Consider the following 15,581-nt stretch of genomic DNA (forward strand, 5'->3'; position numbering starts at 1 on the left):
CACCAACCAATGGACATATTGAGTTTCAGTCGCCATAGACTATAACAGGGGTGGGCAACCCCTGGCACGCGTGCCAAACTTGGCACGCGACCGAGGCCTCGGAAACGAGATCATTATCCTTCAGATAAAAAGTTTCAAGACTATGATTAAACTGGGTGTTCGTTTATTTATTATCGTTCGTTAACAAACCGTTGTTCATTTAAACTTTTTTTGTTCTTTCATGACGTATGGCTACAAAGAATTGTATCATGACCTAACAACTGAGTAAGCTCTCGACAAATTTTGTCGGGGAAAGCGCTGCATTCATTTGGCTACATTCTTACGTAATATAGTTGTACAGCTCGGTGATGTGGCGCATCGTGCTAAGCGTTAGGAATACGGTCGCCACCGCACCTCCGATTGCCCTGAGTGGGCGAATCCAACGCAGTGGTAGTTATGTTCGAGAGAATTGCTGGACTCCCCGCCGTCGCACGGTGTTTACGTAACCGCTAGTCGGTTACGGCTTCCTCTACTATCATCAAGTACAGTACATGCTTCCAAAAACAAATAACTAGCTAACTACCAGTAATCACATACCCGACATGGACTGGTAACCGGACGAGAGGCCGTGTTTCGCCATATGATTAAGCCGTCTTATCGGCTCTCTCCTCCCCCGGGATAAATATGTAAATCGTACCCTATTTTGGTTAGAGTTACTTGCTAACTTACCGTTATAAATTGATTTCTAAATGAATATAGGCGATTAAGGAAGGAAATACAAGAGAGAAGTGCTAAAAATGAACTATTGCGTGATTGGGATGCCATTCCCGAAAATTTTTCATGTCTCAAAAACTTTGCAACTCGATTACTCTCCATGTTTTCATCTACATATGCTTGTGAATCTCTGTTCTCAGTTATGAGCTTTATTAAGTCCCGTAACAGGAGTAGCCCAAAACATAAAACCCGTAGTTTGTGTATGTCTTTGAAAGTTGCATATATAAACCCAATGTAAAATCTCTATCAGCGGTAATGCAGCAGTCTCATTTATATAGAATAAGATAAGTAAACAAATATATTTGTCAGACTGATATTCACCTGTATAGTGAATCTGTCTGTACGTGTTTAAAAGGGTTATTATTGTGTATTTTTGCTTTGAAAGTCGCAAAGCATTGTTTTTAATTTTGGTCGGCACGCGGAAGAATTTTATCGTTAAATTTAACCGATTTTGGCACGCGAGCCGAAAAAGGTTGCCCACCCCTGGACTATAACAAGAATCGAAAGTCAAATGAAGTTTTTGCTATATTTTATTTTATACAGAATTACAATTGTACAATGAAGCATTTCACGACATACACAGTCTAAATTTAAGAGTGAATATTATACATGCATTTACCGATTTCAAGTAATTCTACATAACAACAGCATTACAGTTTCATGAAAATTATATTATGCACCCTCTGCTCAACTGAAACACTAATTTCAAAATACATTTTGGATACAAAAAAGACTTGAACAATAAATTGTTCATTTATGGTTCTGAAAACGTAACGTCAATCTTTTTCTTTTCTTCTTGTTTTTCAACTTGTACTGGAGCCACTCTGGGAGCTTCGATTTCTAGAATCCCGCCTCTCGATAAAGCCGACGTTAGATTTTTCTTATCCACTCCTTCGGGAAGTGTAAATGTGCGTCTGAATTGCCTGAAATGAGACAATATTATCCAATACGTACATCTATATACAGTAACATGATTGTTTGATCGTATACAATAACACATTGGACATAAAGTAACACACATGCTCGTAACAACAAATATACTTATTTTAAAGTCATAGTTTTTTAGTAGAAACGAGGTATGATAGACGAACAATAAGGTACTAAAATGAATTGGGGATTTTCGTATTGTGAGTCATAATGTCTCATCTACACAAGCTTCATAAACTCACAATCAAGATGAAAGAGACGTAACATTGAATTACTATTCATTTATTACTCAACAGAACGTATCCACCATTGAGCTGACCCTGGATTGGATTTCATTATACGAGCAACGAAAACATTTCTTCGGATAATGTAGAAACAATACATAGTGAAAAAGTAAGATAACACAGTTTAAACTTTTGTTTTGTTTACTTAAACTGAATATACGAAGGGGAGACACCGTATAGATATACAGATAATATTTACCTGAAACTATGAGCTAGCATTCCACCTTCTTCTTTTTTCTCTTCTTTTCTGGCCTCAACAATCAAATCATTGCCTTGAACTTTGACTTTAAGATCTTCTGGTTCAAAATCTTGTACAGATATCTTCATTTCATACTTATTCGGATTACCATTGACTGAAAATAATAGTTATCATTAAAAATTATATAGTTATAAAGCAGAAAATATTTTGATGATTTATAAAAGTTAGTAAAAAATACTCTTGGAACGCAAATACCTTCTTGGCCTTCTCGTTCAACAGTAACACTAGACGCATCATCAACGTGAGCGAACATTCCAGTGAATCTACAAACAACACATACATATGTTTATATAATAGTTATGATGAGTTTCCTGTTAGTAATGTAGGACAAAATTCCGAAGGATTTTTAAAAATAGGAACGAATGCGATTGATAAGTGGAAAAGACGTAAAATATCAATATAACAAATGAATTTCCAAGATGGTAATTTGTTGGCTGAACCGTCATTTACGGATACACTATGCTGGCATCATGGCATGACATGTTGTAATGCTTACATTTCAGTCTAGTACGGCCATATGGTATAAAATGGCTGAGGAAAATGGGAAAGCCCTACCACCTAAAAGATTCCAATTGATTGTAAATTCCAAATCCAATACACATGGGTCTTTTGCAGAGGTCTGATTAAAACAAAATTGTGTACCGCACAAAAATTCGGCATTTCGCCTTAGTTTTAAGAGACTATCTAATTTTAGGATAATCATACCTGTCGTCAACTTGTCTCACAAATTTGTCAAACTCATCTTCAGATTGAGTTCTTCTCACAGTTGGCCATGTGAAAGGTTCCCAAAAATTATGAAAATGTGAAGGATACAGACGCATTCGATGTACCGGTCGAACAAATGACTCAAACAGCGGTCGCAGAGACATGTTGATTAGTATTTTTTATTACGATATCTAGCCTATATTGCTGATATATAGAGCTAAAATATATAGAGCTAAAGAAATAATATTAGCTATAAAACTGCTCTAAAACTTTGATATATACCATAAGGTTAAATCAGCTTCCTCTGCTGGCGAAGATGATATAACGTTGTCAATACGACCTTGTGCTGTCCGCTGTCTCGAAGGCTTATTATCGATGGCGCAATACGTTTTTCATCGATTGCTCTAAACATAATGAATATATATTTATGCACCAAACACCTACCACGTTTCTGTATAATATCTGAGATTCATGAATAATTTTATATTTCACGTTTACAGCCCGTTTCGATAAACAGCAATTTTTGCAATATACCATCCACCTGTCGCTCACACACCCGTTTCAAACCGAGAGGATATTAATTAGCAAACCCATTTATATTTTCTGCAAGAAATTCTGCGAGACAATTCTGAATATTTCTAGAATAAATGCAAAATAATGGGTTTAATAATTCGCTACCGGTCATTTGACCAGAATGTTCCAGATATTGTTGAATTCGCCAGAAGTATCAATAACTCTCTCGAATCGCTTCTCTCCTATTCAGCGTTTCCGCCGACACCTGCTACGTGACCATTCGATTCTGTTTGTCACGAGTTACGATTGGGTCTTGAAGATTTATGCTATTGACTGCAAAAATGCATTAACTCAATTAAAAAACTTGAACAATTAGTTTTTTATTATTACTGAGATGAAATTTTCGTCAGCATAACTTCCAGGTTCCAGCCCAAGTTCGCTTTTTCGATTTCACCCTTGGAACAATGTCTATGGATTGCATCATTTGCTAACGTAATCAAGCACGAGTTTGTGATCACATTCGTTTCAATCAAGGGCATCTTTATCACCCTGAGCAAGAATCCTACCTCATTAACCGATAAATGTTTCGTTACATAATATGAACTTAACACTATGTCGTTAGTCTTGGACACAACCAGAGTGATTGAAAATTTAATTTGTATTGGGGAACATTTGCAATATTTTCTAACCTGGTTCAAAATCATCAAAAAGCTCTATTGATTAGTACTGAGCTTCCATGTAATCTTTTGGCACATTAGTTTATCATTTGTATTATGAGCTTTGGCAACAGCATCAGAACATCACCTAAAATGAATTTGATTCATTTATACAGTACATGCATGAACTAGGCTTAAGTTAGTGAAGCAATGATTAAAATAAGTTGTAGTGACAGTTATATCGACTGTGCAGTTTTCATACAAAATTATAAATCCAATTTCATTGAAAACAGTATTCAAAATGTTCTAACAGAAATTTGCTATAGCTGACGTGGTATTTTGAATTGTTTTATTATATACGATGTGGTTATGAGCAATATCTATTCAAAACGATACTGAATATTTCAGTAATTTTATTGCATTGAGGAAACTAACTTTCATTATACTCTGTGTGTACCGTAGGAGTGTAGGTTATTACTTGCTTGACCAAATTACCGCGCTCATTTCAGGAATAACATATGGTTCGTCGTTGCAGATATGCTGGCATTAGGGTAACCAACGGATTGTCTTCCAACTAAGTACGAAGTTTCTCCTTAACAATAAAAGCGTTTAGTTCTGCCATTTCAGTGCTATTGTTAGTGTTCTTAAATATCATGGCGAGATTATCTTAATTTTATATCCTTTGATTTGCGTTTGCGACCCGTCGCTGATGTACGTGACTGAACGGGCAAAACAAATGGCGCAGTTGTTACCGCCACACTTGGCTGCCATCAACACAAGTAAGCTAGCGGGAACAGATATATATTTAAACTCAATAAGAAGATCAAATTTTGTTTGTATTCAGAATTCGCATTTCACCATTTTGTGACAAAACTGTGTTTAAGGTACAGTACGTGGATCTCTAAATTGTTGTGCAGGTCAAATTTGTCAAAGTTTAGGCCACCAGATTCGAGAGAGTTCATAAGGGTTCGTTTCGTCACGTGCTTTCGAGAGATTTCGCCGACAATCAACAAAAACGCTCAGGGTGAAAAACAAAGTCAGAGAAATTTCTCGAAACGTTGCAAACACTATATATTAAAACGACTGACTGTGGCCCAGTTATGCGACATACAGTAACAAATTATGCTTGTTGACAACGTTTTGTTGCGTACGTGACGTGGTGCGAGTTGCACTGCAAAATCGTTCGAATGAAAACGACTTATTTAGCTCAATACAATAGTCGAAAATGGGTTTGGGCAAGCTCAGTCAACAAGTAGGCCTATAGAAGTAAAGGGCATGGAAGAGATATTTTAACAGGGAATCCAGCCATTTAACCTTGTTGCCACTGCACATAGCAAGTCGTAGTTTGTAGTTGTTAACGTTTATACCTTTTTTCAGATACTACTATTAGTCTGTAGCTTGTTTCTCATACAGTCATAAGGATTTTCAAAGTGAACCTGTTGAAAAATGTCCTTGCGACCATTCGATGCTTTTTTCCACCCCCTGGTTCGCCACCGGCCCTACCCAATTCATTTCATGGATCCGTTTCATTGGCCGATGTCAAGTCGAACTACTGAAGATGACGAATTTGACGAGTTCATAAGGAACGTGGACAGCAGGTAGTATCTAAAATATGGTTTTTTGCCCAAGTTTATGTGATTTGGCAAACGTAAATTTTCTATAGACTATTTGGGCTGTATTTAGTTTCGATTCGATTTAGTCCATAAATATGACTAAATTCATTGTATCTTTATTAAATAACCTTTCAATGATAAATCTCGTATAAAATTGCTCGTAGGTTGACTCATAAACGACTTTTATCAGTAGGACTTTGTGTATATTGAACCCTGTGTGTGTTGAAATGTAACGGAGAACTAGCTCAAATAACGCCTTTTTATATTCAGATTCTCGGGAATATTATCCAATCTCAACAACTCCCCGTCAAGCGTTCGCATGAAAGAAAGTAAGTGGTCCTAAGCGATTCTAATATATCATAAAACGAATACCATAAACGTTTTATAAAGCAGCGCCTATTGTTTTTATGATGACGACATTTCTATGAGCACACTTAAAGACACCCAAAATAATATATTATATCAATGTTCATTTAGGTGCAGGCGACCCATCTAAATTTGAGATGAAAATTGCTGTTCACGATTTTGGGCCGGATGATATCAAGGTTAAAGTTCAAGGCGATAACTTGCTGATTGAGGCGAAACGAGAAGAAAAACAAGAGAAGGAAGGAATGTATGCGCACAGCTACCGGTAAGTGTTCTAAAACGCGCATAACTGTGACTGGTGCTTTTAAAGTCAAGTACATATAGTTTGAACAGATTTCATCATTTTCCATTCTGGATAGAATGCTGTATTTTAGATAGGAATTACTAATAAACATCAAAACTACCGGTAGTGTAATAAAAAAAAGCATTTGCTAGTTAGTACGTATGCTAGTGTTTTCTACCATCATTTTATTTTATTCTTTATTTTCATTGCAGTGAGTTTCGAAGAACCTTTCCCATTCCAGAAGGTGTGGATAAAAAGAAATTAAGCTCTGCATTACATGGTGGAGTTCTAGAAATAGAAGCTCCAAGACTTGCTCCAGCTATCGAAAAACCGCCGGAGAAAAAGAAAATTGAAGTTACTCATATGGAAGAATAACTCTGATATCGTATTCTTTTATTGAAGCAATTATGTGTGTCTATAGTTTAGCGTATAAATCATTCGTTAATTTGGGCAATTCATATCCTAAGTTCATATCTTCATCGTGAAGGGCAGCAGCACAATGTTAACAAAGTGACCAAATCTATTTTCTGAAATGAAAAATTTTGATCAGAGCACGCTTCAGATGAAGTATATGGAATTACTTTCACACTCGCGTGCGTGGTGTGTTTCATTATTGTGACTTCTTTTGCATAAAATGTAATTGTCTGTCACATGTACATTGTCTATTATTTGGCTTTTACTGGTGTAATTCCTGTATATACATGGTAATAAATAAACATTCAGATTCACATTGTTTAATAACAGTCGATACCAATAAGCCTGAATGCTGTTTTAATACTCTTCATCAGCATTATAAGTTTGTGCATTTGTATGGTAGGTATATATGCGAAGATAGGGGGAAAACTGAGAGTTATAACAATTGATTGGTGCAAGTTAAATCAATTGTAGTCATAAAATTTGATTACCTCTGGATGTGATGTTGACAGAAATAGCATAACACTGCGATATTTTACGCCTCAACTAAATATATTCGAATGTCATATGGCAGAAGATATTATTTTCGAGAGTTCTAGAACGGAGTTGAATTCTGGTTAATCATTTATCTTCGGTATCTCGTCATCGACCACTAAAACTGTTCATTGTTAACTTTTAAGAAAAGTAGTTTAATATAATGATATTCTGTATCCCACTATTCTGGCCTACTTGCAATACAAATCAAAAAAAAGATTTTTTCTTCGTACTGCCAATGTTTTAGCTGATGAATGTAAACTAAAACACGTCAAACAAAATCTCGTCATTCGAATGAACAGGGTTTTATGAACTCCCCGCTTAGAGATATGCGCTGTGGAGGTGATCCAACCTTTGCAATGTTCATAATTCAAGGTATCAAAATAAGCCTTGTTTGAATACCTGGGGTCCTGGGCTTTCTCGTTCGTTTCGGGTTTATTTTGATGTAGTTATACTATTTGAATCCGTCTTGAATTGAAACCTTTAGCATTTTCTAACTTCTTCGTTCGTGCGGTGATTTTACGCCCTACGAGATATGAGGGTACTCATGGATATTACAGAAATGATTTTGTTCAAAGCTCATAGACATTACAAAATTAACTGAACAGACTTCCATTACTGTAGTTCCCTACTTCGACAAATATGCAGGTAAATGTACCACACTTCCTACGCTCTCAATTGCCAAAACACTTTCAATTTAATAATAATTATAGATATCGTGGCGGTAATATTGAATAACATTTTAGTAATCCTACCGTTTGTGTGTACATTTTTGGTCACTTTTTGGTATTATACGTTTTGGAAATATCGAGGTAAAACGATAACAAATTAGTTTCACTCCGTCCGTAAGGTTGAGCTAAAGAGTTGTCTGAAAAATGGAAACTGATTACGGTAAAATGTCAGTTGAACATCGGCAGTCTTACGACGTTGTCTACATTCGTTATTATTTCGTGGATGCCGCGGTGCGTCCGAATAAAGCATGTTAGATATAGAATTACAAACCGTTTTATTAGTGATAGATTGGTAAGCAGGATCATAGTGACAGGTAGTATTATTTTACTTTAGACGTATTGTTAGTAAAAATGATTGTCTTTGCGTCATCTTGTTGTAGCGTCAATTTTTGCACCATGTCTTACGAAAACTGGTGGATAAATAGTACTGTAGTACCAAGCTACTGTAATCATCTGGTTTTCGGCATTGTATACAAAATGCCCGGTTCCGAATGCCTGATCCCGGGTACTGTACATTTATTTTCGTTAATGTACATGATATTGCGGAATGCTTGTATTGTTTTAACTTTGTGATACTGAACTGTTAAATTATTCTCAATATGATGGACGGTCCAACCTCAATGCGTCGGGGGTTCTATATTCAATAAATATGTTATTACTTGCTTAATAATCCTACTTTGACACTAATATGGAAAACTCCTCAGGGAAGGGTTAAAGGGTAACAGATAAGTGGTCATTTCAATTTTCGTACTTCGTATTTCCATTATTTCCGGATTATTTGCATTTTTTTTTTTAATTGACTGTGAGAAGCGTATAACCAAAGATATATTGATTTGTATTTCTGATACAAATAAGGATTATCACGACCTAATTATGCTATGGATTTCTGTGTGATTATCTTCCTCATTTCTACAATAGGGATTACATCCAACCAAGTTGCGGCAAAGTCAGGTAATTAAAAGTATAGGGCTTGTACTATAAAAAGTGAACGTTTATGTGATGATTATTTTCTTGGTATGTTCTTTCCTACTTTACTCAAAACGAAGAACTTGAGACGGCGATTTGAGTCCAGTCCGGTATGTCGAATTCTCGATGCCAGCGTACTTGAAGTAAACGGGTAACAACTATGCCACCGCTGCCATTTCTGATATATAAGCAGACATATTGAGTATTCGACAACTATGCCTGAAAGCTGGGCCGGTCGATCAGTCCATTAGGTTCAAATGAAAAAAGAATTCTAAGTTTTGCAAGATGCTTGCATATAAGTATATCATTTAACTGCCTTCCGACAATATCGATAACTTGCAGTTCTTAAGACAAAGTAAATATCTGAGAATTCGTTTTTTAATTAATTCCATTTATTTATTTCAGAGGACTTATCAAATACAAGAAACGAAACAACGGATTTGAAATGGACTGCGTCACCAGCACGTAATGGGGTTAGTATCGTTTGTTTATTTTTAAACGAGCCAGTAATGATTGACTATACAACTATTCCGACAAAACTTTCATTATTAAAAGATTACTAAATCACTGACGCACTTATAAAAGCACATAGGTATTGTTATCAATATATGTCGGTATTTCAAAATTAGGTTTGTTATAAATATATTTTGATTATATTAAGTCAACGGATTTACTTTGAATAGACGTTTATCATTATAAGGACCCAACATACCTTTTAAATACTGTCCACTGGCCCAGAGATAAAAAATAAAAAAATAGGAGATTGGATGTAGAAACAATGCAATGAAATTGAACACTACGCGTCTCCATACGCATGTTCTTTTGGTGTACCTATATATTACCTCAATTCAATTCAAAAATTATGGGCACACGCGCCCTTAAGCGACTGTCGAAAAAATATGCTCACTCGATATCACTCTTATTTGTATATATGCTTTTCATTTTTTTATTCATTATATTCATAGTGGGAAGAACTAAGTGGTTTAGATGAAAACCTCCGACCCATTCGATTTTATCAAGTCTGCAACAGAAACGATCCGGATGTTGATAACTGGGTTCGAACCCGTTTCATTCCATCACAGTGAGTTTTTTATGTTGTTGATGCAGAAAGTGTTTTTGTTTGACATAGACGTTTTTACCAGATTTGGATTCAGAAATGGTAATGTTTTATGATTATCCATTTACCTGTGTCTGTATGAGCTTCTTCCGTCCTTTTATGAGCGTCCTTTGTCTTTTTATTCGACATAGGCTGCACTGGCGGAGTCTATCTCGTCGAAAGTCATGGCCACAATAACATTTAAACCAGCTAATCTGTATATTCTAGCGTGTTCAATATCGTTTATCGTTTCAGTGGAAAACAAAGACTCATTGTAACTATTTTAATATACGTTATGATTCATACGACTCCAGCATAAACACTGTCTATAAATATAAACATGGCAGGTATCACGCGATGCATAAAACTTGTTCATACATGTTATGAACTCGTATTTAAATTTCTTATGGTTTGGGCCAGAAAGAGTATCGACATTTTGCAGGTTATTTTCTTGTCAAAACCATTGGCCAAAAATCGCCCTGTTTTGACAATTTTTTTTTTCTAGTGTTTTGTTTATACGCATATCATCTCAATGCTAAATGTGTTCATGTTTTCGGGCTCGAATATACGAATATTGTAACTTTCGTTTCAACTAATTTTGATGAAAAGTTTTATCTTGTGACGTTTTGGCGAATTCAATTTTGTGAGTTTGCATTTTGGATATGAAATAATTTGAACCATTCGTTTTCTCGAAAGTTAAATTTTAACCAGCAGACAGTATTATATCATCTATTTACTTCTGAAGATAAAAAATTGCTCTTTATCAAAAACTATCATCAGCCTCTAATAATGTGAATAGTATTAGTTAAATCCAATGATCTAAAACAATACTGAAGAATAAAACCTAATTAATTGCTCGTGGGAATCCGAAGTAGAGTTTTTCTTATCCTAATAATTTGATATTATAAATTTTGATGTTGATTATTCCGACTTGGAATATTCCTCCCATCCATTATTTATGACAAAGTCCTTTAATTAACCATTAATTTAATTTAACAATAAAATTTAGTTTCATTGAAATTATATATATATATTCACCTTCTCTATAAAGAAAAACTTCATAATTTGCTTGTCTTTCTGGTAAGCAATTAGAAAATTTTCAAAATGCAGACTTGTGACGTATATTTGCCTTCTTGATAAAATTTGAATGAATCAAGCAATAATATTTTGTGGGAGCGGTGGTTAAACCATGCTGGCATCGCAGATTAAAATCTCTTTTTCGAATCCCATGCTACCACCTGGCGCAAACCAGAAGCATTCCGTTTTGTTCCAAAATAAAGTAGCTTATTACATGATAGTAGTTGTTGTGAAGAACCTTGTACGTAACGAGAGTCGTGTAAATACAGTACATTGCATAAATACATATTTTGTTAAAATCTTCGTTAAAACATTTTTCCCGGACTGTCCTAGTTAGGACGCAAGTCGGTGTTTTGTCTTGAAAGAAGATTTGTTAATTTCATAAAATGATGTTTTCCTCTACATGTTTCTGCGTAAAATATCCGCCTCATGGACAAGATCGATAACCAAATGTTTAAAAATACAAGACAATGTCAGGATTTCAAATTATCATGGCTGTTACTATCTGTTTCGGAAGAGGATTAATCGATCTTAGACTAATTGCAATATCGATCGTACTAATGATACGACTTGTAATCTCTTGTGAGGTTTGGGGGAAAGAATTCGGACATATATATTGTATTTTGTCGAATGGCAAATAAGGAAGGAAATAATGACAATTGCCCATAATCCTTGGACTAAAGTTAAACAAATGGAATTGTTTCACACCAAAAGTTCTCATAAAGATAACTGAGGGCAGCCAACTTTATTTACAAAAATACTCGTACTTTGCAAGTCTTCCTTCAAAGCTTATTTGTGAGCATATGGAGCCCAACTTTAATGGAAAATCCCGCCATATAATTTCATCTTGTTAAAAAATGATGACTAATCTGTGGTGTCGTTTAATTCTAATGAATCCGATTAGACGAAAAGTTTAATCCTCTCCCGAATCATTGCACTAATATATAAGAAGGGATGTGCATAAGTGGGATTAAATGCAAAGTAGCGAAAAATGACGTTGATGATTTATGAAACCATTGTAACTTCTTGTGGCAGTATTTCTTTAGAAATAATATAAATTACGGAAATTTCGGTAAAAAGGTAAATTAGTTACTTCCCATTTAAGGTGAAATAAAAACCAGTATATACATTGTAAGTAAAAAAAAAAACTAAAAATATCCGTTCAACGAACAGTCTGCTTAATTTATCTATGTGTAGGTCCCACATTTGGGAAAACATAAATATAAAGTCCTGTAGCACGGTCCAATTTGTCAAACGTATATTGAGTTTGGGCCTCAATAATATTGTCAAGCGCTTGATAAAATAAGATCATCAAAATATAGCGGATTTTCCAATTTTAATTCAAAATCAACAACGAAATCTGATCTCTACGACAAAACAGATACCGGATATATTTGTAAATGCATAATTCATGCAAGGTGATATTTATCTTGAAACGACAAACGCTTCAAGTCGCAGTAAGGTATAATTTAAAGGGTTGAAGAAATAATTATTTTGAAAACAAGTCGTCTGATTTGAAGTTGGAATATGAAATTTGTGTCATCTTATCAAATGCTTATTTGAGTCTTGAAGAAGACTGAAGAGTTGAAATAACCCAATCAACTAAATAGGACTCGTGATTCAAAAAAATTTTGTTTTTTGTTCTGCAATATCGATGATTGAGAATTGGGTTGTACTCTAAGGCCCTGACCCAGTCCAGTCCATGGTGTAGTGACCGGTTAGGGCAACGACGTGAGTGCCCTGGTTCGGTTTTTGATTGGTCTGCCAGTGTTGTAAAATTCCGAAACCTCCGACTTTGTATATGGTTCAACTTGGATTGTAAGTTCGATCTATCGCCTCATCTGAATATTAATATCATAATGAAACCGCTTTATATAATTTTGTGTTTAATGATGCAATATTTAGCATTATAGAGTACACTAAGCTCTTTATCGTTCGAGTAGGTTCATCTATTCTAATCTTCTATTTTTATATTTCGAGTCAAGTTTATTGGCAGTACAAGATACAAACGCTTCCTTCTGGTTTCGGCCATCTGCTTTAACCATTCCTATATAAATATTAAAACATGATTATACACTTGATAATTGAAATTGCTTGTTATTATACAAAGCTGAAACGTCAAAAAACGTGATCAGTGATTTTATATTCGACCAAGCATGAAACAATGGATAATTTGGTTTTTAAGTTGAATTTATCAATATGCCATGTTAAGTTGGATTTGTGTATGTGTAGACGCCATTTTTGCGGGATTATTACATTGATACCGATGAACGTAGCCTTGGGACTTTTGAACAAGAAATATGCATGGTATTTGTGACGTAATGTTTTCAAGTGAGAAGTGGATTAAGAAATGTATCGAATGTTTTACTGTTTGATTTACACTTAGGCTTAGAAATCCAGCAATTGAGATTCCAGTTTTTTTTCAATAGAGATATGCTTTAACTCCAATCCCATGTCCAATTCCTGAACTCCCGGTTAAATCGGATGGTTACTTTAATTATATATGAACCGCCTTGTAATCAAAAATCTAATTGGTTCAAATTGTACGCCTGCGTAAGCGCCCCTATGTCTCTGCGTTCGATTGGAATATCAAGAAACAATGATACATTTTTCATGTACTTTAAAATCCGACATCAAATTTCTCAGATTTGAAGCTTATGAAACCGTGACAAATCTGCACACTTTGTACACAACAAACTTAATGGGAGCACTGATTTACGAGACATATTTCTCATTTTTGAAAAACCTATTTTTTTTTATAGATTAACAACTTGGAAATTTGTCTTGGTATTCAATTCTTCAACCTCTCTAGCTAGTACCCTAAGGTGCAGTTAGTTGCACTGTTTTGTTCTGTTGGTTGTAATTGTTCAAATTCCGATTTGATTTGTCACGGTTATCAACGATATATGACCTCGGGGAGAAGAATAAAAATATTTGACACTTTCCCTGGAGATGGTATAAATATTGACGACCAAAAACAAGATGAACATCATGCTTCCTGTATTTCGAAATATTCATATTTCAACTTCGATTTTTTCAGCCATTAGATTTTAAAAATAACATATACGAAATATAAATTAAGAAATGATGAATTCCATCAATTATTGAAACTAATTTATATTCTATGCAAAAAAATTAGCTGCTATGATGGCGTTTTTTGGTTTTTATTTTGTAAAACTTGAACGAGTCTTGGTTTTAACGAAAACTTGGTTTTGTAAAACTGTCTTCATCGTTATTAAATCTTGAAAACATTTTTCTAACAACAAACTTTCAACGTGTCCAGATAAACACGGAGTATAATTGAAGTTCTGGTATGGTAAATAGAGATGTGATATTGAATAAATGAGCGAGACTAATTCGGATAGAGATATAGAAATGACAATTTCGTCATGTGTATATTACAAAAATATCTGCGTAGAAATATTTTGAAATTTCTCAGTCAAACTCATCTTCCAGAATCTATGATTCTATACGCCTTACCTTTTCACTGAATGTCTTTTATATGCAAAAAGTTTTATCGACTGTGATGTCCAATCGCGAACGACTAAAATCCTACGAGCTTCATGGAAACTCTGAAATATTATTTTGCTTATAACACTTGAGTTTTAAGAGGAAATCTTCATGTCAAAATAAAACGGATGTCAGCAAGCACATTATGTTTTTTTTAATTTTTAAAAGACCCAGGCCTGGAGGGTTATTGGTGAAACATATCTCAGAGTTGACTCGTATTCAGATGTACATTCGTTAAACATAAGCAAATCTTGAATTAACATATCGTTTATGTATATGTTATTTTAACCGCCAAAGAGTTCGCTTCTTGCGCAACCATAAAACGAACTTACGCTCAGTTTTCATATTTTCAGGGGAGCCAAGAGAGCGTATATCGACGTCGAATTCTCAATGATGAAATGCGACAGTGCGAAAACGAAAAATTGCCGTGAGACTTTCAATTTGTATTATTACGAAAATGACAAAGACGTCGCTTCAAGTACATTTCCACCATGGCGAGAACGACCTTATATCAAAATAGACACAATTGCTGCTGGGAAAAGATTTATAAATGGAGATTCGAATGAGAAAGGCATCAACAGAAAAACATGGACTTTGGGACCACTTAAAAAGTAAGTAAATCAATTTTAACAAAATAGTATAACAAATGCATGTACGAAATTTTGTATGCGGCAAAAGGTTTTGGATGTTCTATTATTAGTTCCTCAACAATAGCTCCTAACGAATCTGTGATTACCAGACACCTGTCTTTTTGATGCTCGTTTTAATACTTTGTAATAAAGTCAATCGACGTAAAGATGTTGATTTAAAAAGTTACGCGATTTCAAACGATGGGATGTTATGTCGGACAGTAGAAATTTCCATAGGTTTGATTTATTCCACAACTAACGTGTT

At 34.8% G+C, this 15,581-nt stretch overlaps 3 protein-coding genes across 3 annotated transcripts in view; 2 read left to right on the forward strand and 1 right to left on the reverse strand.

The window, feature by feature from the left end:
- Positions 1–1,265: 1,265 nt before the first annotated feature.
- Positions 1,266–3,468, reverse strand: LOC120328144 (body wall muscle protein HR-29-like). The gene is made up of 4 exons (XM_039394554.2): positions 2,929–3,468; positions 2,419–2,486; positions 2,164–2,317; positions 1,266–1,676 (listed from the first exon to the last, which is right to left on the reverse strand). Exons 1-4 carry the CDS (start codon positions 3,090–3,092, stop codon positions 1,508–1,510), a joined length of 555 nt encoding a protein of 184 aa, XP_039250488.1. The 5' UTR covers positions 3,093–3,468; the 3' UTR covers positions 1,266–1,507.
- Positions 3,469–5,472: 2,004 nt separating this feature from the next.
- Positions 5,473–7,087, forward strand: LOC120328944 (body wall muscle protein HR-29-like). The gene is made up of 4 exons (XM_039395532.2): positions 5,473–5,695; positions 5,981–6,039; positions 6,188–6,341; positions 6,572–7,087. Exons 1-4 carry the CDS (start codon positions 5,544–5,546, stop codon positions 6,732–6,734), a joined length of 528 nt encoding a protein of 175 aa, XP_039251466.1. The 5' UTR covers positions 5,473–5,543; the 3' UTR covers positions 6,735–7,087.
- A 1,743-nt stretch (positions 7,088–8,830) lies between these two features.
- Positions 8,831–15,581, forward strand: part of LOC120328941 (ephrin type-B receptor 1-like) — a 61,638-nt gene continuing 54,887 nt past the window's right edge. The window contains exons 1-4 of the mRNA XM_039395529.2: positions 8,831–8,989; positions 9,410–9,477; positions 9,970–10,085; positions 15,041–15,298. Coding sequence (XP_039251463.2) covers positions 8,917–8,989; positions 9,410–9,477; positions 9,970–10,085; positions 15,041–15,298 — 515 coding nt within the window. The 5' untranslated portion in view covers positions 8,831–8,916. The remainder of the gene's footprint in view (positions 8,990–9,409; positions 9,478–9,969; positions 10,086–15,040; positions 15,299–15,581) is intronic.

The sequence above is a fragment of the Styela clava genome, chromosome 7 (genome assembly GCF_964204865.1).
Source record: "Styela clava chromosome 7, kaStyClav1.hap1.2, whole genome shotgun sequence".
Lineage (NCBI taxonomy): Eukaryota > Metazoa > Chordata > Ascidiacea > Stolidobranchia > Styelidae > Styela > Styela clava.

Coding starts and splice junctions, on each gene's coding strand:
- LOC120328944 (XM_039395532.2), top strand. CDS start 5,544: ATGTCCTTGCGACCATTCGATGCTTTTTTCCACCCCCTGGTTCGCCAC. Junction 6,040..6,187: donor AAGCGTTCGCATGAAAGAAA/GTAAGTGGTCCT, acceptor ATGTTCATTTAG/GTGCAGGCGACCCATCTAAA. Junction 6,342..6,571: donor ATGTATGCGCACAGCTACCG/GTAAGTGTTCTA, acceptor TTTTCATTGCAG/TGAGTTTCGAAGAACCTTTC.
- LOC120328144 (XM_039394554.2), bottom strand. CDS start 3,092: ATGTCTCTGCGACCGCTGTTTGAGTCATTTGTTCGACCGGTACATCGA. Junction 2,487..2,928: donor GTGAGACAAGTTGACGACAG/GTATGATTATCC, acceptor TGTTGTTTGTAG/ATTCACTGGAATGTTCGCTC. Junction 2,318..2,418: donor TGAACGAGAAGGCCAAGAAG/GTATTTGCGTTC, acceptor TATTATTTTCAG/TCAATGGTAATCCGAATAAG.